This window comes from Pipistrellus kuhlii, unplaced genomic scaffold (genome assembly GCF_014108245.1).
Source record: "Pipistrellus kuhlii isolate mPipKuh1 unplaced genomic scaffold, mPipKuh1.p scaffold_m20_p_48, whole genome shotgun sequence".
Classification (NCBI taxonomy): Eukaryota; Metazoa; Chordata; class Mammalia; order Chiroptera; family Vespertilionidae; genus Pipistrellus; species Pipistrellus kuhlii.
Window position 1 is genome coordinate 2194998 of NW_023425549.1, and position 21779 is coordinate 2216776.

The 21779-nt window shown below is 51.1% G+C and overlaps 1 protein-coding gene across 6 annotated transcripts in view; it reads right to left on the reverse strand.

The window, feature by feature from the left end:
* The window catches only part of LOC118704856 (katanin interacting protein), a 187453-nt gene that overhangs the window by 46930 nt on the left and 118744 nt on the right, over positions 1 to 21779 (reverse strand). For 5 of the 6 annotated variants that reach the window (XM_045572527.1, XM_045572525.1, XM_045572524.1 and 2 more), the window contains 5 exons: positions 10058 to 10230; positions 9053 to 9118; positions 7385 to 7491; positions 5516 to 5618; positions 1925 to 2140 (listed from right to left, as the gene is read on the reverse strand). In XM_045572527.1, the coding sequence (XP_045428483.1) occupies positions 1925 to 2140; positions 5516 to 5618; positions 7385 to 7491; positions 9053 to 9118; positions 10058 to 10230 (665 nt within the window). The remainder of the gene's footprint in view (positions 1 to 1924; positions 2141 to 5515; positions 5619 to 7384; positions 7492 to 9052; positions 9119 to 10057; positions 10231 to 21779) is intronic. The other variant, XM_045572526.1, reaches the window with a different exon arrangement.

A 21779-nucleotide genomic window follows, 5' to 3' on the forward strand; every position in this document is an offset into this window, starting at 1 on the left:
TCGGTCCCCATCAAACTCAGTGATGCTTTTTATAGGCCCTGGGATGCTCTGCTCTGCATAGCAGCTTCCAATGTGCCACTGCTTTGGGCAAAGGGGTTTGGAGAGGTGGCAAGGACTGGGGCTTTCACACATGGGAGCCCGGGGACTCGAAGCAGCAAGCAGAGGAGGGCGTGCGAGGCCAGGGCACCCATGCAGCTGCGACTGAGTCCCAGGCTCAGGGTCACAGAGCTGCTGCTCTTCAGGAGGGTGCAGACCCACCCGAGCCCACCTGTGGAGGTTGGGGCCTCTCGGCCTTCAGCACCTGTCCTGCCTTTCAGGAACAACCCTGAGCTTCTTCAGGGAGGGTTCCCCCTACCCTGGGACATCTTGGTTGCATTGGCATCAAGGTGGCCAGCCTCCTAGCCAACTTGGAGCCTTCCTCTCCTGGACTCATCAGGCAGAGTGATGACAAACCAACTTTCCAATTAATCAACCAATAAAAGACTGCCCATTTCCCCCAAAAAACAAACCCTCAGTGCCCATGCACCCCAAACACTGCCTGCAATTGCCTTGACATGGGCCTGTCCTCTCCCAGCCTGGGGGCAGTGAGCACGCCAGCTAAAATTAGTCAGACTCAGTTTCTGTTACTAGAAATTAGGAATCAAAATTAGAAATCCAGCTACCCACCTCCCTCTCATTTTACAGGGGGCAGACAAACAGACTTGGAGAATGTGCCCACACCTGGAACTCTACAATTAGGGATTTCAAAGCCCCCTTTCTTGTTTCATTTCCTTTAAAATGGGAATAGTATTATCCACTTCTTCGTGTCATTAATACTTTAATAATAATAACAGTGGAAACACTGACAGCTGATTTTTGGAGCCTCAGGAAGATCCAGACCTGGCACTAAGCTTCAAATATACACATTTGATCCTCACAACATCGTGTCAAGGTAGGCCTTCTTATCACCCCCATTTGACAGATGAGGAGACTGGAATAGAGGTGGGGAGAGCTGCCTGGGGTCTCGAAGCTGAAGTGGTAAGCTGTGACGCCAGGCCCTTCCGCTCCTCGAACCCGTGCACTCTTAGGTATAAGTCAGATCGCATGGCCATGCCTGGCACAGCGAGAACTGAGCATGTGGTGGCTGCTTTCAGCTCCCATACTTTTTTACATGTACATGGGAGGAAACTTAAGAGATGCAAAAGAGCAAAAGGGAAAGTCTTCCATGGCCCCCTTTGTGGCCCAGAGGCACCTCTGTTCCCAACCTCCAGCCCCTCCCGGAGGTGAAGGCTGGGAGGCACAGCGCGGCCAAGACGGCGCTGCCGGGCATCCTGTCTCAGGCTAGCTCACAGCCTCGTGCCCAACTTGCAGTGGCAGGAGGAGAAAATGCCAGTGCTTTAAAAAAACAACAACCTCCCCCCCCCCCCCCACACTATTATATATTTAAAGACAAGGAACATTCCCGTTGTTGGGTGCATGAACTCCACGCTCTAGGGAAGCAGGACTGTGAGGGGGTGCATCTGGGCCCTGGACTAGGCTGGCTGCAGGATGTGCACTTGGCCCCACCACCTTCCAGCTTTGTCCTTGGCTAAGTCCTCAAAGCCTTCGCTTATTTACCTACAAAATAGCCACGTTGACCTCAATAACCTCTGAGGTCCCATGTTTGGTGGTGACTGTCGTAAACTGCAAGATGGAGAAAAAGGCTGGATTGGCTCCTCGTCCCCTCTCCCAAGCAAACCCCGCAGAGCAGAGATCTGGGAAGAGTTTGGGGGACAGTGTGGAGCCCCCACTTTTGCCATAGCTCCTTCCCACATGGACCAAATGAGTACCAGGGGAGATTGCATTGTCCCCTGCTCACACCCCGCCTTAGGTGAGGCCACGTCATGGGCAGAGAAGATGCATCCCAATGCAAGGCCAAGCCTCACGCAGTGCCGCCTCCACTTACAGCCAAGTTCCTGTTGACCAGCTGGCCCAGGTCCCCCGGCGAGTCCGCGTTACGGATATCCACGTCGTGAGGTGACACGTACAGCTTTGTGTTGTCCAGGTCAAAGAACTCGACCTCAGTGAGGCCCACCCACGACGGGCTGCCCCAGTTGGACAGGATTTCCATCGTCACGTAGATGGCATCTTTCATCTCTTCTGCTTTCACTGCCAACTTGTCCTTAAAGGAGAGAAACGTGATGCCAAAGATGAAGCATGGCAGGCCGACTCCAGCCCCAGCACCCAGCCACGGGCCATCCTCTCTCCGTGCCTGAGGGTAAGGGCAGCACCCTGGACCTACGGTTACTATGTACCTATGGTTACCATGAAGACTAAACAAGCCTGTGGTCCCCCCTACCCCCTCCATTTCTTGCCTTAATTGTGTTGTGGTTGGTTTTTTTTTGTGTTTTTTTTTTCCAAGTAGGCAAAGTTCATCTTTATTTATTGGTAATCCTCACCCCAGGATACGTTTATTGATTTTTAGAGAGAAACATAAATGTGAGAGACATGTCGGTTGCCTCCTATACACACTACAACCATTGACCCCCAACCTAGGTATGTGCCCTGGCCGGGAAATGAACCCACAATCTTTTGGTGTGTGGGGTGATGCCCCAACCAACTGACCCGCCTGGCCAGGCTCTCCTTCACTGGTTTTGATGTCCGCCTCCCCCAGGGGCAGGCCATTCTGTCGGAGAGGCTGCGTGGATGCCATCAGTAAACGGCTGCACGGCGGAATGGCCTCCTGAGGCCAGTGGGTGGCCACGGATCGGCCACTCATAAAGTGGCACATCCTCCGTGCACATGCCCCCTGGTAATTAGCGCTGGTCATCGGTACTGGCTCTGTGAGCCGGGAGCTGAGCAGTGAACAGCAAATGTTCCCTCCTTATTTTTTTAATTAATAGCCAGTGACATGTGTTCTGGCTCTCAGCATGTGTTTGGAGGAGCCCTGATTGCCTCACACTGCAAACGAGGATGGGAGGGAGGGACGTCAGCTCATGGCTCCCAGAAGGAACATGGGCGGTTTTTTTTGTTTGTTTGTTTGTTTGTTTTTAATATATTTTATTGATTTTGTACAGAGAGGAAGGAAGAGAGATAGAGAGTTAGAAACATCGATGAGAGAGAGTGTCATCGATCAGCTGCCTCCTGCACACCCCTACTGGGGATATGCCTGCAATCAAGGTGCATGCCCTTGACCGGAATCGAACCTGGGACCCTTCAGTCCCCAAGCCGACGCTCTATCCATTGAGCCAAACCGGTTTTGGCAGAACATGGGTGTTTTTATTAGCTTGGCCCACAGACCCCTCGGCCTCCTCCTCCTGTGCGGGCTTCCTGCTCCTGTGCTGTGCGGTGAGGGCTGCCCTGGGTCCAAGTCCAGGTTTGACCAATGGTGATACACCTAAGCTGGCTGGCTGAAGTGGGGGCTGGAGGTTAACCCGCTTGTGCTTGTGAGAGGCACTGCCAGGTGAGAGGTGCGGGAGACAGTGTGAGAGGCCGTGTGGGGAGGCCATGCGGGAGACTGTGTGGAAGGTGTGAAGGCGTGGTATGGTGCACCCTGGCTGTTGGCTGCAGGGAGGAGGGCCAGATGGCCGGCGAGCCGCCTCGCAAAGGGGCGGCTGGATCTCACACCCATGCAATCTCAGATGTGCAAGCTCCCGCAGGGAGTTCCCGAATGAAGAGCTGAAGGACCTATTAACTGAGGAAGTGTCACAACTTATCAGTGCTGCAACTCCACGGCTCCTCCTGCTCTGAATGGCGAGATTTAGGTCCCTCCAGAGGGTATGAGACCATCACTGGGGAGGGGGAGAGGGAGGAGGGTAAGGAGGAAGGGGGGAGGGGGAAGGCTCCGGGTTCCTGGCACTCGCTGTGGCTCTTACCCGGACCACTGGATTTTCCTGGGGTGAGTCATTCCTTCTCTTTCCTCAGCCCTGAGGTATCGCATGACCCTTTCCCCACCAGGAACCAGTGTGTCCGGTCCCCTGGGCCAGAAGGAATGGCTGTGATCTGCGGGGCAGGGCTGCCCTTCTCTCCTGACCGGGGTCTGCGGGTGAGAGGTGGGACCACTTCAGCTATCAGGGGCCACAGGGCAAGAGAAGAGGGCGTGGTGGGAGGGGCTCAGGGATGCAGCTGATGCTGGACCAACCCCACCTGGCTCCCCTGTGGCATTTACTACAAGCCCCGTCATCTGTCTGCCCTTTGTTCTGGGAATCCGTTCGCCTTACGTTTTCTGTCTCTTGTAACACAAGGAGACTCCATCAACCCAGGCAGGTCTCAGTGTGTGATTTCAGCACACTTAGCATCTTTACGGCTAAGAGGGCAACTTCCAAGCAGGGGAACAAAGCTTTGACTTTGCTAGATCTTTCTGGATGGGAAACTTTCCACTGGTGTCCCAGCTTCTCCCTGCCTGTGCCAGGCGTGGAGCTTTCACTCCCTTGCCCCAGCCCCACAGACGGCCACGCACTCCCAGGACCAGAGAGTCAGACATGTGTCTGAGGCCTCACGCCCTTAAAAGGTGGTGCCAGATGCACAAATGAGACTCGTGGGGGGGGGGGGCGGGGGTTTGCAGGGCTTTCTGCGGTTTTGAGTCTTAACATTCAACTTTGAGAGGCTCCATGTTAAGTCCTCATTGGCCAATCGTAAGACACGTGACCACCAACCAAGTAAGAGGGGCTTGGGCACAGGGAGGGTGAGGGCAAGCAGCAGGACACGCACCTGCTGACACATCCCCTGCCTCCCTGGGCGCCTGTGCAGCGGGAGTCCCGCTCCGTGTCGGCGCCGTCACGCTGGGCCGGACGAAGACTAATGGCACCTCTTGCAGGTGCCTTGCAGCCTTAACGTTTCCTGTCTGGGTAATCTCCATAACGATGATTTCCATCCTTTTATACTGCTGCATTATGCTGATATATCACACTTTCCTGATTACCTCCATTATTAAGGCACATTTATGTTATTTTTGTTTTTTCCCCTCATTTTTTCTCTACTTCCAATAACTCAGCAGCAGACACCTTGGTGCCTATAGCTTTTTATTGCTGCTGACTTCCCCGGGGGAGGAGGGGGATACCGGGCTGGAAGACAAGCATCGCTAAGGCTCTTCCTAAGTCCAGCCGTCTGCGTTCCCAGAGCGCTCGCCGTCTCCTTGCTGCCTGCAGGGCAGGATGGCCGGCCTCCGTAACCGGCCAGCACCAGAGGTTACCCTCAAGGGCACTCACTCACTCACTCACTCGGATGTCCCAAGGGACATACAGGCTGCTTGAGTTTGCATTTCTTGGTTACCAGCGATGCGGGGCTCGTGTGCTGTGTTATTCCCTCTGTGTGGAGAGCTGCAAGGCCTTGCTCCACCTTTGTCTGTGCTGGGGACGAGGGGACCTTTGTCTGTGCTGGGGACGAGGGGACCTTTGTCTGTGCTGGGGACGAGGTGACATGCACGTGGCAGAAAGACACCGAGGTGGCCACCATCAGAACAATCCCACGGAGCAGAAATGATCGTACATGGGCCCTGCCAGCCTCGGCTCCAGGAGAGACACTGAGGGCATTTACATCCCTGCGGGCCCGCTCTCACCTCTGGGGCCGGCACCTGCTCCTCGGCTGGGGAAGCCATCCTGCTGGCATGGGCAGAGTCGCTTTCGATGGCCCGGAGGACTTCCAGAAGCTTCTGCTGCTGCCTGAAATGGGACTTGTTTTAGCAATCAGGTAACACGTGCTCCACACAAAGGACATTCCCAGCAAAGCCCTGCTTCTGCTCTACCTCAGGGGCGTGGGACAACGTGAGGAAAGTACAGCTGACCCTTGAACAAGGCAGGGGTTAGGGGCACCAACCTCCCAACACACGCAGTTGGAAATCTGCATACAGCTTTGGACTCCCCCCAAACTGAACGACGGTCCCTCAGTATGGGTGCGGGGTTGGTGCCAGGACCCCCTGCAGATGGCACACTCCGTGGTGCTCAGGCCCCCTGTATAAAACAGCCCTGCCTCCATGCACTCCCAGCCTGGACCACAAACACTGCTTTCCATCTGCAGTTGGTGAATGTGTGATGCAAAACCAGGGATAGGGAGAGCCGACTGTATACTTATTGAATAAACCACGTATAAGTGAACCCACGCAGTTCAACCCTGCGTTGTTCAAAGATCGACTATATTCACCCCACATATAGTTCAAAGGGGCACATGGGATGTTTTTCTCTATAAATAATTGTAAAGTAGTCATGAGACCAGTTAAATAAAAGAAACCATGTCGAGCAAGATGGCCTGCTGAAACTCACTATTAACTGGTAAGAGTCTACAACAGGCCCTGGCCAGTGTGGCTAAGTGGTTAGAGTGCCAGCCTATACACCAAAGGGTCCTCCTAGGTTCAATCCCAGTCAGGGGTACATACCTGTCTTGCAGTTCAATCCCCAGCCCTGATCAGGGTGCAGGTGGGAGGTAACCAATCAATGTGTCTCTTTTACATCGATGTTTCTTTCTCTCTCCCCCCTCCACCACCCTACTCCCTCCCTTCCTCCCTTCCACTCTCTCTAAAAATCAATGGAAAAAAATACCCTCAGGTGAGGATTAACAATAACAAAAATCTATAACAGGGTCCACAAAGTAGAGCCTGCAGCTCAAACGCAGCCTGTGGCCAGACTAAGGATGTTTTTTACGTTTTTAAAGGGTGGTTAAAACAAACACACAAAAGGTGAAAAGCCCAAAGTATTTGCTATTTGGCCTTTTACCGAAAAAGTTTGCCAACCCCTGGCCTAGACCCACTCTGCACCTCGGGTTTCTGAGGCCCCGGGTTCCAGACCCAGCAGAGTTGTCTGCAACTCCCCCGCCTACACACACACACACACACACACACACACACACACACACCCCGTGTGCCGTGTAAGGCCGCACACCCCTCGCCCCCAGCCGGCACGGGCCCTGGTGCAGCCACAGTGAGCAGGCCCCGCACGGCGCCTGGGCATGGCTGCAGGCCAGTGTGTGCTTGTAAACACAGGCTCAACCTGGCACGGCTTTCAGAAGATCAATTTTGCCTGAAAACTAGAGGAAAGCCTTTATTTGATAATGAAACTTGACAGTTCCAATAACCGACGTTGCATGTTAATGGAGCAGAAGGCTGCATCGGAACAAATGTTAACAGAGAAAAGGAGGGTGCTGCTCTGGACCACCACCCCCGCCTCACCCCAGGCCTCCTGGGACCAGGCTCAGCACCGCCTCTGGGGGTCTTCCGTGGGCACCTTTGAGGAGGGTGAAGTGTTCCCAGGTTGAACTGAACTCAACAAGCAGAGACACTTGCCTGAAAGAAACCGTCACTTCTGCGTTTAGGGCTACAGGGGGTGCGGAGGGTGCAGTTAAAGGAGCGTTTTAAATGCTCCGTAGTCACCTAGGCCCTCCCAGCTGCACTGCCTTAGGTTTCTTCTTTTGGTTTTGAAGTCCTCGTGGTAAGTACCTGTTCCCCAAGAGGCCGATTCTGTCAATGGCTGCGCTGACTGCTCTGGCTCCCCCTGCCGCCTGGGATGGCTCCTCCGTGCTGGTCTCCATGGTGATGGGAAGCGGCTGAGGATGGAAAGGCTTATTAAACAGATGTCTGGGGTGACACTCCTGGCCCAAGATACAGCAGAGCCATAGTCAAAGGGACATACTCCTCCGGTCACCAGTCACGTTGCAGGAAGCAGGGGACAGGAGGAGAGTGACAACGTCTGCCCGGGGCTGATGAGATCAAGAACCCCCTCCCACGAGCTTTGCAGAGAGACAGGGATGTCAGTTTCTTATGATCTGGGAAGTCCCAGGAAAGGATCTGCTTCAATGAGCTTTTGAAAAATTTCTCTCCGTGTGCACTCTCTCTCAGACCCGTGCCTTTCCCCTCTTCTTCCCTCAAGGTGCGTACCTTTTCTCTCTGCCCTAAGATCCAAAGAAACTTAAAAATAAAAAAATTAGATGCTGGCTGGGTAGCTCAGGTGGTTATAGCATTACCTCGACACGCCAAGGCTGTGGGTTTGATACCAGTCAGAGCACCTACTAGGATCAACTAATGCATGCCATACATAAGTGGAACAACAAGTTGATGTTTCTCTTTCTCTAAAATCAGTAAGTGAAAAATAAAAATAAGTTTCATCAACACCTTTCCCCATCTCAACACCTGTTCTATTTGCAACAAAGTAATGGGACTCCACGGAGAATTCTAGTAACATCATTAGACCCTTCTGCTTTCCCCCCCTTTTCAAAATACATCGTCTAAACGGGAAGTGTGCTCTGCTCTCTATCTGCAAATGCTTTCAGTCACTGGAAGCCGTGTGGGTCAGGGTCAGGTCATCCAGAAACCTTGGGGCACAGGTGGGAAGTGCTGCAGACTGTCCGGACATCAGCCAGGGGCGGTTTGAGATGAGCAGGAAACAGAAGAAAAAGTGAGAGGGATGCAAAGAGAAGCCTCCACAGTGCTCCCGGTGCTGCCTGAACACCATTCTATCCCAACTGGATGCTCTCTCCTCTCCTGCCCCCCACTCCCCCTCAGAACCAGGCTTCTTCCTGCTCTGCCAACTCATTCTCATTTCAAAGCTGCTCCCTGTTCATCCTACTTGAAATGCTGCTTCCTGTTGCTGGCTGACTCCTTCTTAGCACACAGGGTCAGCTCAACAGGGGCCTCGTCCGACGGGCCTCCTTGGACCACCTGCCTGAGAGAGCCACCATCCCATACCCATCTGCTTTGTCATCTCCCTGAAGTCACCTGCTTATTTATGGCTTCATTTGCTTGTTGTCTGAACGCTTTGCAAGGCCAGGGGCTAATCTGATCTGTATTCTGAGCACACAGCACAGACTAGAGCCCAACCTAAAAGACATTCTCGGGCATTTTATTAATTCCCGTCTGTATTTGCCGAGATAGGTCTAATTGACCTAGGTAGATAGGGCTAGAATTTATTTACTCCGAACGCTCAGATCTGTTTTTGGTGTTGTCTTGTCAGGAAGTAGAAATGTAACAAGAAACTGGAGTCAGCAGGCCTGGCTCAGCCCTGCAGGACATGGAATGGCAGGACAGCTCCGTGCCCAGGAGCAGCGAGGACCTGCTGGGTGGTGTGAGGGAAGCTCTCCGGAGCACCAGGTGCTGTGGGCCTCCACTGACCTCTGGGCTGTCCTCCTGTGCCTTCAGCAGACCAGTCCACGGTTTTGCTGGAGGTTCCTCCGTGCCCTGGAATGATGTAATCACATGACCTGAGGTCAGAACAAAGCCACCCACTGTCTACGCCTCACTGACAGAGGAGGGTGAAGAGGGGCAGGGACCGTCCTGTGATCTCCTACACAGACACAGGGAAGGACTGAGCTCCAGGAAAACACAACAAGTGCCGCTCGATGAATGTCCCAAAGAACAGGCCACACTGGAGGCTGCGAAGCAATGGGATGGGCTCCAGGCTTGCAGGCAGGCAGACCTGGGCCCCTTCCAAAGGCATGGCCTGGGTGAGCCACCCTGCTTCCCTGGTGCCCTCGGCACCTCTGAAGAGAGGGTGCTGAAACAGTGCTGCATCTTCCCAGGTTACTGTGAGCATCCGTGGGACAAGCTAAGGTCGAAGGTTTCAGCAGCTGAGTCACAGAGCGTGCTTCTGAGAAAGGATGTGTACACCGAGCATGTCAGGACCTCCGCTTCCACGGGGCCCTGCTCACCCCACTGTTTCTCCTGCTTATTGCTCAAAGCCAGGGCAGAAGGCACAAACTCAAACCCTGTAGGGCCAGGGAGGTTTTCTGAGCAGGAGAAGCAGTCCGGGCAGGACCCAGAGGCCTGTCAAGCTCATGCTCTGGGAGTGACATCTTTCCAGAGAAGCCAGGGCTTGCCGTTTACGCCATCCTTTCTCTTACCTCCAGTTTGCAACCCTAGTCTGAGGTGTCAGGTTTGCAGGGAGATCGGCAAGGATTAGAGGCATACTGGCATTCAACTTGGGCTTTCCACATTAAATGGAAAATGGGAAGGCGGAGGAAATGGAACCTCTGGCAGGCGGTGAAGGACTGTGCAGTAAGCAATGGATATGCAGGTCAGTGTGAGGTCAGAGATTCCCACACCACGTGCTCGGTGCCAGCACTGCTCAGACACCCGGCCCCGGAGTAGCAGAGTCCTAGCCAGGGAACACACAGGCACCTGCAGCTGGCTGCTGGGGGGCTCGGCCCTCCTGCTCAGGATCGCCCTCTGCAGGGCTTCGTTCTCCACCTGGATGGCGCGGAGCACAGCTGATGCGTCCTCCTGGGGGTCCTCAGCCTGGAGCACAGGTTTCCGGGCTGCTGAGAGCGGTCTCTCCCGGCGGCTCCCAGGTCCTGGGGGCAAGAACAGGGCGCCTCCCTTTAGAGTGCATTCTCAGAGAGCAGCTTAAGAACTATCAGGCTCAATTTGAGAACAATCTATAAAACAAATGTCAAGGTCATGAAAGACACAGACAGCCTGAGAGCTGCCACATTAAAGGAGACTGGCAGACATACCACTGAAGGCAGCGGCCATCCTGGGGCTGGACTGGGGGAGTGAGCTGTAAGAGCATCATTTCGCAAGGAGAGGAATCCAACCTGGTCTGCAGCTTAGATAACAGCACTGTCTGAATGCTAAATTAGCCTAAATTTCATAACTTAAGTGTGCCGTGGTAACATAAAACGAATGCCCTTGTTCTCAGGAGATACAGCCAGCCCCCCGTGTCTGCGGGCTCCACAGTCGCAGATTCAAATGTGCACTATTCAGCTAGGCCTGTGATGGTTGCTTCTGTACTGAACGTGCTCAGTCTTTTTTCCTTGTTGTTAGTCCCTGAACAATAAGAATAATAACTATTTACATAGCATTTACACCGTGTTAGGTATTATAAATAATCTAGACATCATTTAATGCATACAGGAGCATGTGCATAGGTTATATGCAAATATTACCCCGTTTTACATAAGGGATTTGAGCATCGGATTTTGATGTCCACAGGGGTCCTGGAATCAATCCCCCCCAGATACAGAAGGGCAACTATGCATACAGCAGTGTTCAGGGAAAAAGGGGAATGATGTATTTTTTAAAATCTCAAATGATTAAAACACACACACACACACACACACACAGCAATCATAAAGCAATTGGGATCAAATGCCAACAACTGGTGAGCCTGGATGAGGGGTTTATGGGAGGTCATTTGCACCGTCCCTGCAACTTCCTATAAGTGTGACATTATATCAAAATAAAGTTATTAAAAATTAACCCTCTACCAAAGTATCTATAAGGAATAATATATAATATGGAAAAGGATGAATATTTATTTGTTAATCCTCACCAGAGGATGTTTATTGATTTTTTTTTAAAGAGAAAGGAAGGGAGGGAGGGAGGGAGGAAGGGAGAAAGGGAAGATGGAAGAGAGAGAGAGAAAGAGAGAGAAATAGAGAGAAATAGAAAGGAGAGAGAGGGAGGCATCTATGTGAGAAACATTGATTGGTTGCCTCCCATATGCTCCCTGACTGGGGATAGAAAATGCAACCTAGGTATGTGCCTGATCAGGAATTGAACCCACAACCTTTTGGTACATGGGACAATGCTCCAACCAATGACCCACTTGACCAGGGCAAAAGGATTAATATTTTGAAATATTTTTTGCTTTATGTTGTTTTTACAGGAATAACAAAAATTACAAAAAAATTACTCTTCAATTTAAGAAAAATAGTATTGCAAAGGTACAGTTGATTTTGGAAATTCCAATAGTGGAAAAATTGGTTTTATAAAGTATAAAGTGATATACAAAAACATCCAATAAGACTGGCTGAATAAAATACGTTATGGTATATCCACCTAATGGTGGAGTGCTATATAGCTGTGAAAAGAAAAGCATGCTAAAATATCTACAGCATAATATGATGACTTAAATTTGCTTCATAACTATCTGCGGAGTAGAGGAAATGAAATTAGCTGGTGATGGACACATAGGGCTCACTATAACATCCTCTCAATTGTTTATATTTGGATTCTTTCTATGTTTTTTTAAAAAAAAAATCTCCACTTAAAAGAACTGCTTGTACTGGCCAGTGTGGTACCGGAAGGTTGTTGGTTGATTCTGGGTTGTGGGTTTGATCCCAGATACGGGATGTGCATGCAGTAGGCAGCCAATCAAGGTTTCCTCTCATGTTAATGACTCTCTTGCCCCCTTCCTCTCTCTCTCTAGAAATCAATTTAAAGGGGTGGGGGGAGAGAGAAAGAAGACCCTTCAATGATTTCTTAAAACTGCTTGAAATATTTCTATTGGGATCTTGAGAGAGGCTTTTACCTACTGAATTTATTGAATGCCACTCTGCCACATCTGTTCTTGGCGCTGGGGACATAGCAGTGATCAGACAGATCAAGATCCCCCACCGTTGGGGAGAGAGACAATTTCTAGAGAAAGATAAATAGTACAGGGTGTTAGCAGAAAACGACATGGAAAAACAAGACAAGCAGAGCAGGGCAAAGGAGACGGGGTGCGGGGTGGAGGGTGAGAGTCAGGGAGCACCAGGGAAGCATGGCCCAGGCACCGGGGCAGAGCGAGAGGCCTGTAGTGTGTCCGTGGGCAGCAAGGCACCTCGGGCTGGAGTAGAGGGAAGGCCTGGTCACACAATAAGGCCATTTCTCTGAGTATAGTGGGAAACTACAGAAGGGTTTAGAGCAAGAGATGACCTGAGCTGACGTAGGTGGAGAACAGACTGGAGGGAGGTGAGGGTGAGCTCAGAGAGGCCGGTGAGCGGCCAGCACAGCTATGCAGGGAGGCATGGGAGCAGAGGCAGAGGGATACGGAGCGCAGATTCTGCACATCCACTGCTTTCCTGACAGCATAGGTGCGGCTGGGGGAGAGGGAGGAGCCAAGGGTGACTGGGTTTGAGCCTGAGGAAATGGACAATGGACTCGCATTCAGTTGAGCTGGGAGAGCTGTGGGGAGCGGGTTTAGAAGAAGGAGCGGGCTGAGGTTTGGACAGGTTGGGTCTGGGATGTGTTGGCATCAAAGTGGAGCTGCTGAGTTGGCACAGTGGGGTCCACATATATGTGGCCTGGTATAAAGCTTGTTGAAAAACAGGGTCCTTCCATCCTCATGACCTCCAGAAACCATCACTGTCGATGACCGGAGATTCCTCTTGGAGCACTTGACCTCTGCTATGTGCTGTTAGAATGCTGTGTCTGAATGACAGTCCAAGTAGCAGCATAAGAGGGGCACTGACAGGGGAGGGAGGGGTCACGGCAGCTCTATGGATGACCTCCAGTACAGCCAGGCGCGGGGTGATGGGACTATAGGTTTTTACGGAAAAGCCAAACTAAAATGGGGCACTACCAATTTCTACCAGGTACCCAGGAGAGGGGATGTGAATGCAAACGCCCAGGGACCAGAGACAGGCATACGGAGTAAGCCTGGACCCACCTCAGTAAGGAGCCAACACCGGGCTCCAGGCGACACCTGCCATATTGACCTGTGGTCCTAGTATTGCCATTTTATTTTTTTCAGGAAAAGCTCAAATATGAAATTTTTGTGAAACCCCCTTAGTTTTGTTTGTTCATAACATACTCCAGGTTTAAGAAGCATGATCAATAGAACCCAGGGGCTGATCTAGTACTGTCCAAGCTGCTTCCCTGGGGGAGAGGGGGCAGGGCTGGTGGTGTTGGTGTCAAGGGCATCCACAGGAGCCCTCGAGCACCCCTGGCTGGCTGGCCTGCGCGGTAAGCAGCAACGGGCCATTTTCTGACTTTGATGGACTCTGTCATCGCCCAGTGCTGCTCCTGGGGACAGAAAAGTAATGAGCTGCTTGCAAGGTGACCCAGGGTTTCTGCTCACCCGGCCAAGGCTGCATTAACTTTCCCCGCTTGCCTTCTTATCAGCTCCCCGGCCTGCTCTGCAGTCAGAGGGATGAGAGAGTAAAGAAACAGGCAGAGACTGCGGAGCTATAAGGAACCGGTTTAACGAGCTGCAGGAGGGGGATCCTCAGGGAATGAAACAAGGCGGGTAATAGGGTGCCGAGGGCTACACTGCGGTCTTCTCACTGGGGCCCAAGGAGCTCCGGCGCCGGAAGGAGCTGGGAGGCCAGAAGGGAAGAGTGAAGGGACACTAACGGACTTGGTCTGAGCTACAGCGGGGCAGGGCTGAACTCCCGCACTGCAAACACACGACGCCCGGGGGGAGCTGAGCGGAACCCCTCCCAGCAGCACGAAGACAGCAGGATCGGCTTCTAGACCTGACCACGCTGTGGGATGCCACGCTGCTCGGGCTCAGAGCTACAGGGGTGGATGCAACAGGCACACGCTGTCTTCACACTCACAGGCATGGGGCAGAGACAGACAAGGGCAGGCAGGTGCACACAGGACATGCAGCAGGTGGTGAGTGCTGGGAAACCAACAAAGCAGGCGAGGAGGAGAGAAGCCAGGAGGGGCAGGATGCTGAGGGGAAGGAGACACTCAGTCAGGAAGGTGACATCTGAGCAGAGACTTTGAGGCATGAAGCCTGAGAACGCCCATTCGGAGAGGCTGTTCCAGGCCACAGCCCTGAGGTGGGCAGGGGTGGGCTCAGTGAGGAGTGGCAGGGGAGCTGGAGGGAGGGACGAGGAAAGCATGGTGGGCAGTGAAGGTGGAGAAGTCTTGCACTCAGTTCTCATGTGGCCATTTAAGCCCACAGGCCTGACACTGCCTCAGGAGGCCACGCCCATCTTGCTTAGGGGTGCCTGGCATTACGGTTTTTGTCAAATGAGCGATGGGAAATGATTTCAACCCCAAACCTTGTCAACCTCTGTATTTGTGCATATCACGAAAGCATATAGTTTCCTCCATCACCTGACCCTTCAGATCCTAGGGCGCAGCGATTTTCAATGGGTGTGCCATGGCACCCTGGTGGGTCACAAGATTTCTTAAAACGTGCAATCCTGACTGGGCACTGATCTATTTTCCCTTAGATTACCAAATAAACAAATGACAACAGCCATCCAGTGTAAATGAATCAAAATTATACTTATTTTAGTCATATAGATAAAAAAAAATATATGTTTTGGTGTGCTGCAGAATTTTAGTAATTAATGTGTGCCATCAGATGAAAAGGGTGGAAAATCCTGCTGTAAGTGATTCTATAAATAAGGGACTGAAATCTGTATTCAGCTAAACAATGCGCAGCACTGACACTGGGGGGCGGGGGGGGGGAAGCAGGCTCCCGCCCTGGCAGAGAGCTCGGGCAGCACCTGAAATTCACGAGCTCCTCTCCATTCCCGGCATGGCGCACTTTAAATCAGGTACAAAGACCTGCGTGGTGACCTTGGCCTTTGTGCCGCCACCAGGTGCCCCGTGGTCTGGGCCCGGTGGACAGCTGCCTGAGGTCACCAGCTGACCTTGGCCCTGCAAGCCCACGCCGCCCCTGCCGGGAAAGGCCGCCGCGGGAGGCGGACCCTCCCAGCGGACCCAGCCTCGTCCGCTCAAACCCTTCTGCTGCGGTGTCTCTCGTTTGGGAGGGAGCGCTTCCGGCAAATGATCGCCGGCGCTGCCATGCCCTCAGAGTCATATTATGCTAAGGAGATGCTTTTCAAAATTAAATCGCCCTTTCTCCAAGTGAAGGTCACTCTGCAGCTCCACCGCCGAGCTCTCCCACCCGCGGCTTCCAGACGTCTGTCCACAGGCCGCGCCGTCTGAATCACTTTTCTGCCGACCGCCTGTGCTCACTGTGATCCTCACCACACAGGAGGTGACAACACGGTAACTGGGAAGCTGTCCCTGCCCACTCGGGTGAGCCATTTCTGCAGCAGCTTGGGCACACCGGGGGCGGAGGTTGGGGGGGGGCGGTTATTCACATCCTGGATCTGGAAAGTGTGCATTTGTTCACACAATAAACGTGTGCCACCAGCAAAAGCCAAACTGCACATTTTAATTTATCCCAAACCACTATTTTCTGGTTGAAAACCATCCCCCTGCTGTTCGTGTCGCTTTCCCTTCGCTTCACTGGGCCTTGGCCTCGTCTCTCTCTCGCGGAGAAACAAAGAGCGTGTCATTCAGGAGATTTACCATGAATAAAACACATGTCACCCAGACGGGCACGCGGGGCTGCTCACGGTGGCCGGCCGGCCAGGTGACTTGTTTCCGGCCACCAGCTGTGACTCGAAAAGCCCAAATTCAGTCTCGGCCAAATCACTAGGGAATCCACCGAGACATATGAAATCCGTAAAAGAGTCTAGCATAGAGATCATAAGCCAGAAGGCCACAGGCCAAAACCAGCTAGCAGGTGTGTGACTTCTATGTGTGTGTGTTTTTATTGGAAATAGATGCCAAGAATTTTTAAAAAGAGAAAAATTGGGATTCCTGGCATCTCTTGAAAAACCATTCGATCTGGCAACCCTGACTGGCATTCGTGTGACAATCATAAGCTGGAGCTGGGTAGCAGTACCCCTTTAGACAGCGGATAAGCACCTAGTTTCCACAGTGCACCCCACTCCCTGTCGGCCTGGAGGCTGTATACAACTTTGTGTGGCAAAAGGTCCAGGGCAGCAGCTGAGCAGAAAAGCCTGAATGGGAGTGGCAGGAGGAGCCCTGATTTGTCTTGAGAAGCTCACATTTTCATCTCAAATCCAACTGGGATGCGAAAGCAGTTCACACCCTGGAACAGTGGTCCTCCAGGCTCCTGCGTACTGAGTGCTGGGGACTCCAAAGCTTCGGTGCATTTTGAGATGGCTCCGCCTCCTCAGAAAGCAGTGTCTGGTTGCCCATCGGTCAGCTGAGCAGCACTCCCACTGTGAGAGTGCACTGACCATTAGGGAGCAGCTCCTGCATTAAGCATCTGTCCCCCAGGTGGTCAGTGTGTGTCAAAGCAACCGGTTGAATGGTGCTTCTCCTGGTGTAAGAGACTGACAAACGGCCAAACTTTCCTGCCCTCTGGACGCGGGCCGCTCTGCAAGGTGGTGGTGCAGCCTCTCCCGCCAGGAGATGCGGTCAAGTTCTCTAGCTGGGCTTGGCCTGCCTGATGCCTTCCTTTGGCCAATAGGCCGCTGGCAAATATGGCCAAGCAGAGTTTTTAAAAAGTACATACACACTGGGGTGTTCGTCTCTTGCTACCCTGAGACCACCACGTCCTGGTTGATGAGACTACATGGAGCAGAGACAAGTCTCCCAGCTGAGGTCTCAGGCTGGTTGGGCTGCCAGGCAGAGGAGAGACCAGCTGAAACCAGCCAGCCCAGCCACCCACTAGCTCACTGCAGAACCGTCAGCCCACCTGCAGACCCTGAGCAATACCAGGGCTGTTGTTTTAAGCCACTACATTTTGGGATAGACTACTAAGCAGCAATACATAGCTGATACACACAGCTCGCAAAGGCCTGTGTTCTCATATCTAAAGCTTTTTTGGCGACCTCTCCATGTGCAGGTATTGCCTGTGATTCTTAACATCCTTCTGCTGTCTCTTCTTCAGCCCAGAAACGCACACAATTTTCAAGGAAGGCAATCAGGGCTCCCCCTGCCATGCAGCTAAATGACTTTTTAAATTTATTATTGATTTCAGAGAGGAAGGGAGAGGGAGAGAGGCATAGAAACATCAATGATGAGAGAGAAACATTGATTAGCTGCCTCCTGGGGATCAAGCTCACAACCCAGGCATGTGCCCTGACCTGGAATCAAACCTGGGACTCTTCAGTCCACAGGCCGACGCTCCACTGAGCCAAACTAACTAGAGCCCAACTAATGACTTCTACTCTTCCCTCCTGGATATTCCAGTCCTCTGCCCATACCCCGCCTCAGAAGAATTTGCAGCAAAATGTCACGTGCGGTTAATTTTTACATGAAACTAAAGGCCCAGTGCACAGATTCATGCACCAGTGGGGTCTCTTGGTGTGGCCTGCAGGGATTGGGCCAAGGCCCGTGGCCAGGCAGGAACCTGGTACCACACCGCTCCCATTCATCCTGGCCCCACTGCCTGCTGCGGGCTTGAGCGCAGTCAGTCCTGATCTGGAGATCAGCAGCGTCTGGTTGCCCATCGGTCAGCTGAGCAGCACTCCCACTGTGGGAGTGCACTGACCATTAGGGAGCAGCTCCTGCATTAAGCATCTGTCCCCCAGGTGGTCAGTGCGTGTCAAAGCAACCGGTTGAATGGTCACTTAGGCATTTATATATATAATGAACAGCAGTTGCTTTTTGTCTTTCCAGCAACAGTGACTTCACAGCATCCAGGTTTTCCTTCAGGGAACACCCCCACCCCCCCATCACCACCACCACGACCACCGCCACCACCACCACCACACACACACACACACATACACTCTTCTCAGTCTCTGTGGTTTGGATAGATCTGACCCCACTCCTGGCCCAGCCTGGTCAATGAGAGAACTTCCTCTCCGTTACCAAGGAGATTGGAGAGGGCTCAGAGGACTCTGCTGGGACTATGGGGAAAGGAGCAGTCTCTCTCCCTGGGGATTGCTAAGCCAGTGAGAGGAGCCTGGAGCCACTGTGGGCCATCTGCAGGCTGTGCCTGAGACTAGAGATGTGGTTCCCCAAGTGTGGTCCCTGTAACATCAGTATCACCTGAGAACTGTTAGGCATTAAAGTACTTAGGCACTGAATTAGAAACTAGGGCTGGAGCTTAACAATCTGTGCTTTAATTTGCTTTGCAAAAAACTTCTAATGCGCAATTTAAGTTTGAGACCTACTGGGCTAGAGGAAAATAGAGGTAAGTGATAAAGAAACAGCTTCCTGATGAGAATCATCTGTGCACCTGAGGTCAGACCTAGAGTCCTGGACTTTCTGGGTCTATGAGCAATATATTTTCCTTTGTTGCTTCAGCCAGGTGAAATTTCTGTCACTTGCTATTAATGATGAACACTGACAAATATGACTCTGAACTTGGCGGAATGGTCTTTCTGCTACAGGTTTTCCTGGGAGAAATGCTAACTGCAGGCCTGTCAGGGTCTTCGGATTCCCTCGCACTGAGGGGAGTTACTTTATTTCTAGGGTTGGCATCTTGTCTGGGAAAACTGGTTCAGATATATCACTTCTCTAGAGCACTCTGACAACTTGGACAGAAACTTTCCACATGAAAGACTGATGTTCTTTCTCCCTCAAGAGCGTAAAAGGTCTCCGGAAGTTTCTTGGGAGGCTTATGGACAGACACCAGAGTAATGCAGCACATGAGGCCTCTTCATTAGCAGCTGGCACAATTACAGCGATAAAGGAAGTAAGCTTCCGTGGAATTGCACATCTAATTGACACAACTCAAATTTATCACCTTGGCCAAAGCAAAGGGGACAAGGAGAGAAATGCCTCTTTAAAGAGTGCAGGCAATTGGTTTCATTTCTGGTAATGGCAGGTGAGCTAACCCAGACCAACTCTCCCCTGGAGTACAACTAGACAAATTGGACCAAATATTATAACAATCTGTTTGGAAAAAGATATGTTTGAAGGCATGGAAAGCAAGCAGGGCTGTAACAAATTATAAGGACAACAGCAGGCTGGAGATAGGAACTCAGGGAGCTGAACCCAGCCCCTGGAAGGTGTTTCCCCTTAAGGCACTGCTGATTCTGAAAAGAGCTGCCACAAAGCTGGGAAGCTGAGAAGCCCAGGCAACAAAGTCAGGGCCACGTCTGAGAGTCAGAGTGGCCTGGAAAGAGCCAGGCCTGAAGGGCACAGAAGGGTTAATATTGTGTGCAAATCCCACATACTACTGACTGTGTAAAATGATAAAGGATGATGATGGCATCATCTAGTGAGGTGTACAATGTAGAGAGAATTAAAATGCATGACAATAATAACATGTCAGTTGAGAAGAGGGTAAATGAAGTTTCAGAGCTGTAAGGTCCTTCCCTTAAATGAGAAGTAGTAAACTTGCTAATTTAAAGTAGACTCTAATAGGTCAAGAATGCATGTTGCAATCTTTGGTAATGACTAAATGAATAATAAGAGAATGTGTAACTAACAAGCTAATAGAGAGGAAAAATAGGAAAAATATAAAGTAATCAGTTCAAAAGAGGACAAGAAAGGAAAGAAAAAGAAACATAAAACAGGCAGAACAAATAAAAAGCAAGTAAGATAGTAGATTTAAACTCAAATATATGAGCAATTACATTAAATATAAATGGACTAAATGTGCCTATTAAAATGCATAGATTGCTAGAGGATAAAAATGTAAAAAGCATTACACGCTGCTTAGAAGAGAAAGTTTGAAAGTGAAAAAATGTAAGATACACAATGTAAACACTAACCGAAAGAAAGCTGGTAAACTTTAGGGCAAAAAAGTATTACTAGAGTGAAAAAGAGACAATACCTGGTGATAAGAGGTTAAGCTCACCAGGAAGAGACAAAAAGGACGATTTTTGTATGCACCAGGAAGATAACCTCAAGTTCCTCATGCCTCTGAAGATGTCAGCATCCCAGTGGCCTCAGCATATGCCAGTGTTTACAAAGACCCATTTCCCCTGCAACCCAGACCATAACCAAAGATGACGGCTTCACTGGGGCTCGGCCTGGAAGCTGTGATTGTTTCCACCTTGGAGGAGAGAGACCCTTAGGCTTGCTGGGAGGTGATGGTCTGTGTGGCGGAGGGAGACCCTTAGGCTTGCTGAGAGGGGATGGTCTGTGTGGAGGAGAGAGACCCTTAGGCTTGCTGAGAGGGGATGGTCTGTGTGGAGGAGAGAGACCCTCAGGCTTGCTGGGAGGTGATGTGTCTGTGTGGAGGAGAGAGACCCTCAGGCTTGCTGAGAGGGGATGTGTCTGTGTGGTGGTGTCTATACGGAGCCCTATGTGCTGCACTGGATCATCAGCTGGGTTTTGGCCACCTGCTCTCTCTGTGACCTTTAGAAACTAATCCTCACTTTACACTTGGCACCACTGTAATCCCTTTTCAGTGTGAGGGTTGTGACAGTGCTGTGGTTTTCATCTTTCCTTTCTTCAAATTTGGCTTATTTGGAGTCAAGTATACTTAACAGATAAAGGCTGAGCCCCAAACCCCTTCAAAATGAAGACTCCACTTCCTCAAACAGTGTCCTCTTTAAGAGAACAGCTGGACAAACTGCTCTAAGAACCAAGTACCAGGGACAACTGGCAATCTGGTTTATATGAGATGGACCAAGCAACATGCATTTTTATGTGAGTGCATGCTTTTTTACCATGCTGGCCAGGAAGTTCAGAGCCATAACCAGTACCCCCTCAGACATCAGTATGCTCAACTGATTTTCTTTCTCATGTTTTTTACTTCATCCTCATCTGCTCAAGTACTTGTTAAAGTCTTGCACTACATACCATCTGGAGAAAGGCAGATTAGAAAGTAGTTAATTAAGTTCTACTTCTCAAAATGCTGCATATGAACATGTGTTAAGGGTTGTTGTGTCTCCCCCAAAAGATGTTGAAATCCTAACTCCTAGTACCTGTGACCTTATTTGGAAATATGGTACTTGCAAATGAAAGAGTTACAATAGGGTCATTGGGGTGGGCTTTAATCCAGTATAACTGTGTCCCGATAAAAGAGGGAAACGGACCCAGAGACAGATGCGCACATAGGGCAGTGCACATGAAGGCTGAAGTTACGCTGCCACAGGTCACTAGGAGAGAGGCCGTCAACAGATTCTTCCTGGTGCCTTCAAAAGGAACATGGCCCAGATGACACCTTGATCTTGGACTTTTAGCCTCGAAAACTGGAGATAATAAGATCCTGTTTTTTAAACCCGTCATATTGTGGTCCTTTGTCTCAGCAGCCCTAAGAAACTGATACAGTATTCCAAATAATTTTAGTTAATACGGGGCTTAACTTTTAAAATATTAAGTCATATATTTACTAGAGGCCCAGTGCATAAAATTTGTGCACAGGGACAGAGGGGTGTCCCCCAACTGCCCTCCTCTCTCCAACTTGGGACATCCCTCTCACAATCCAGGACTGTTGGCTCCCAAC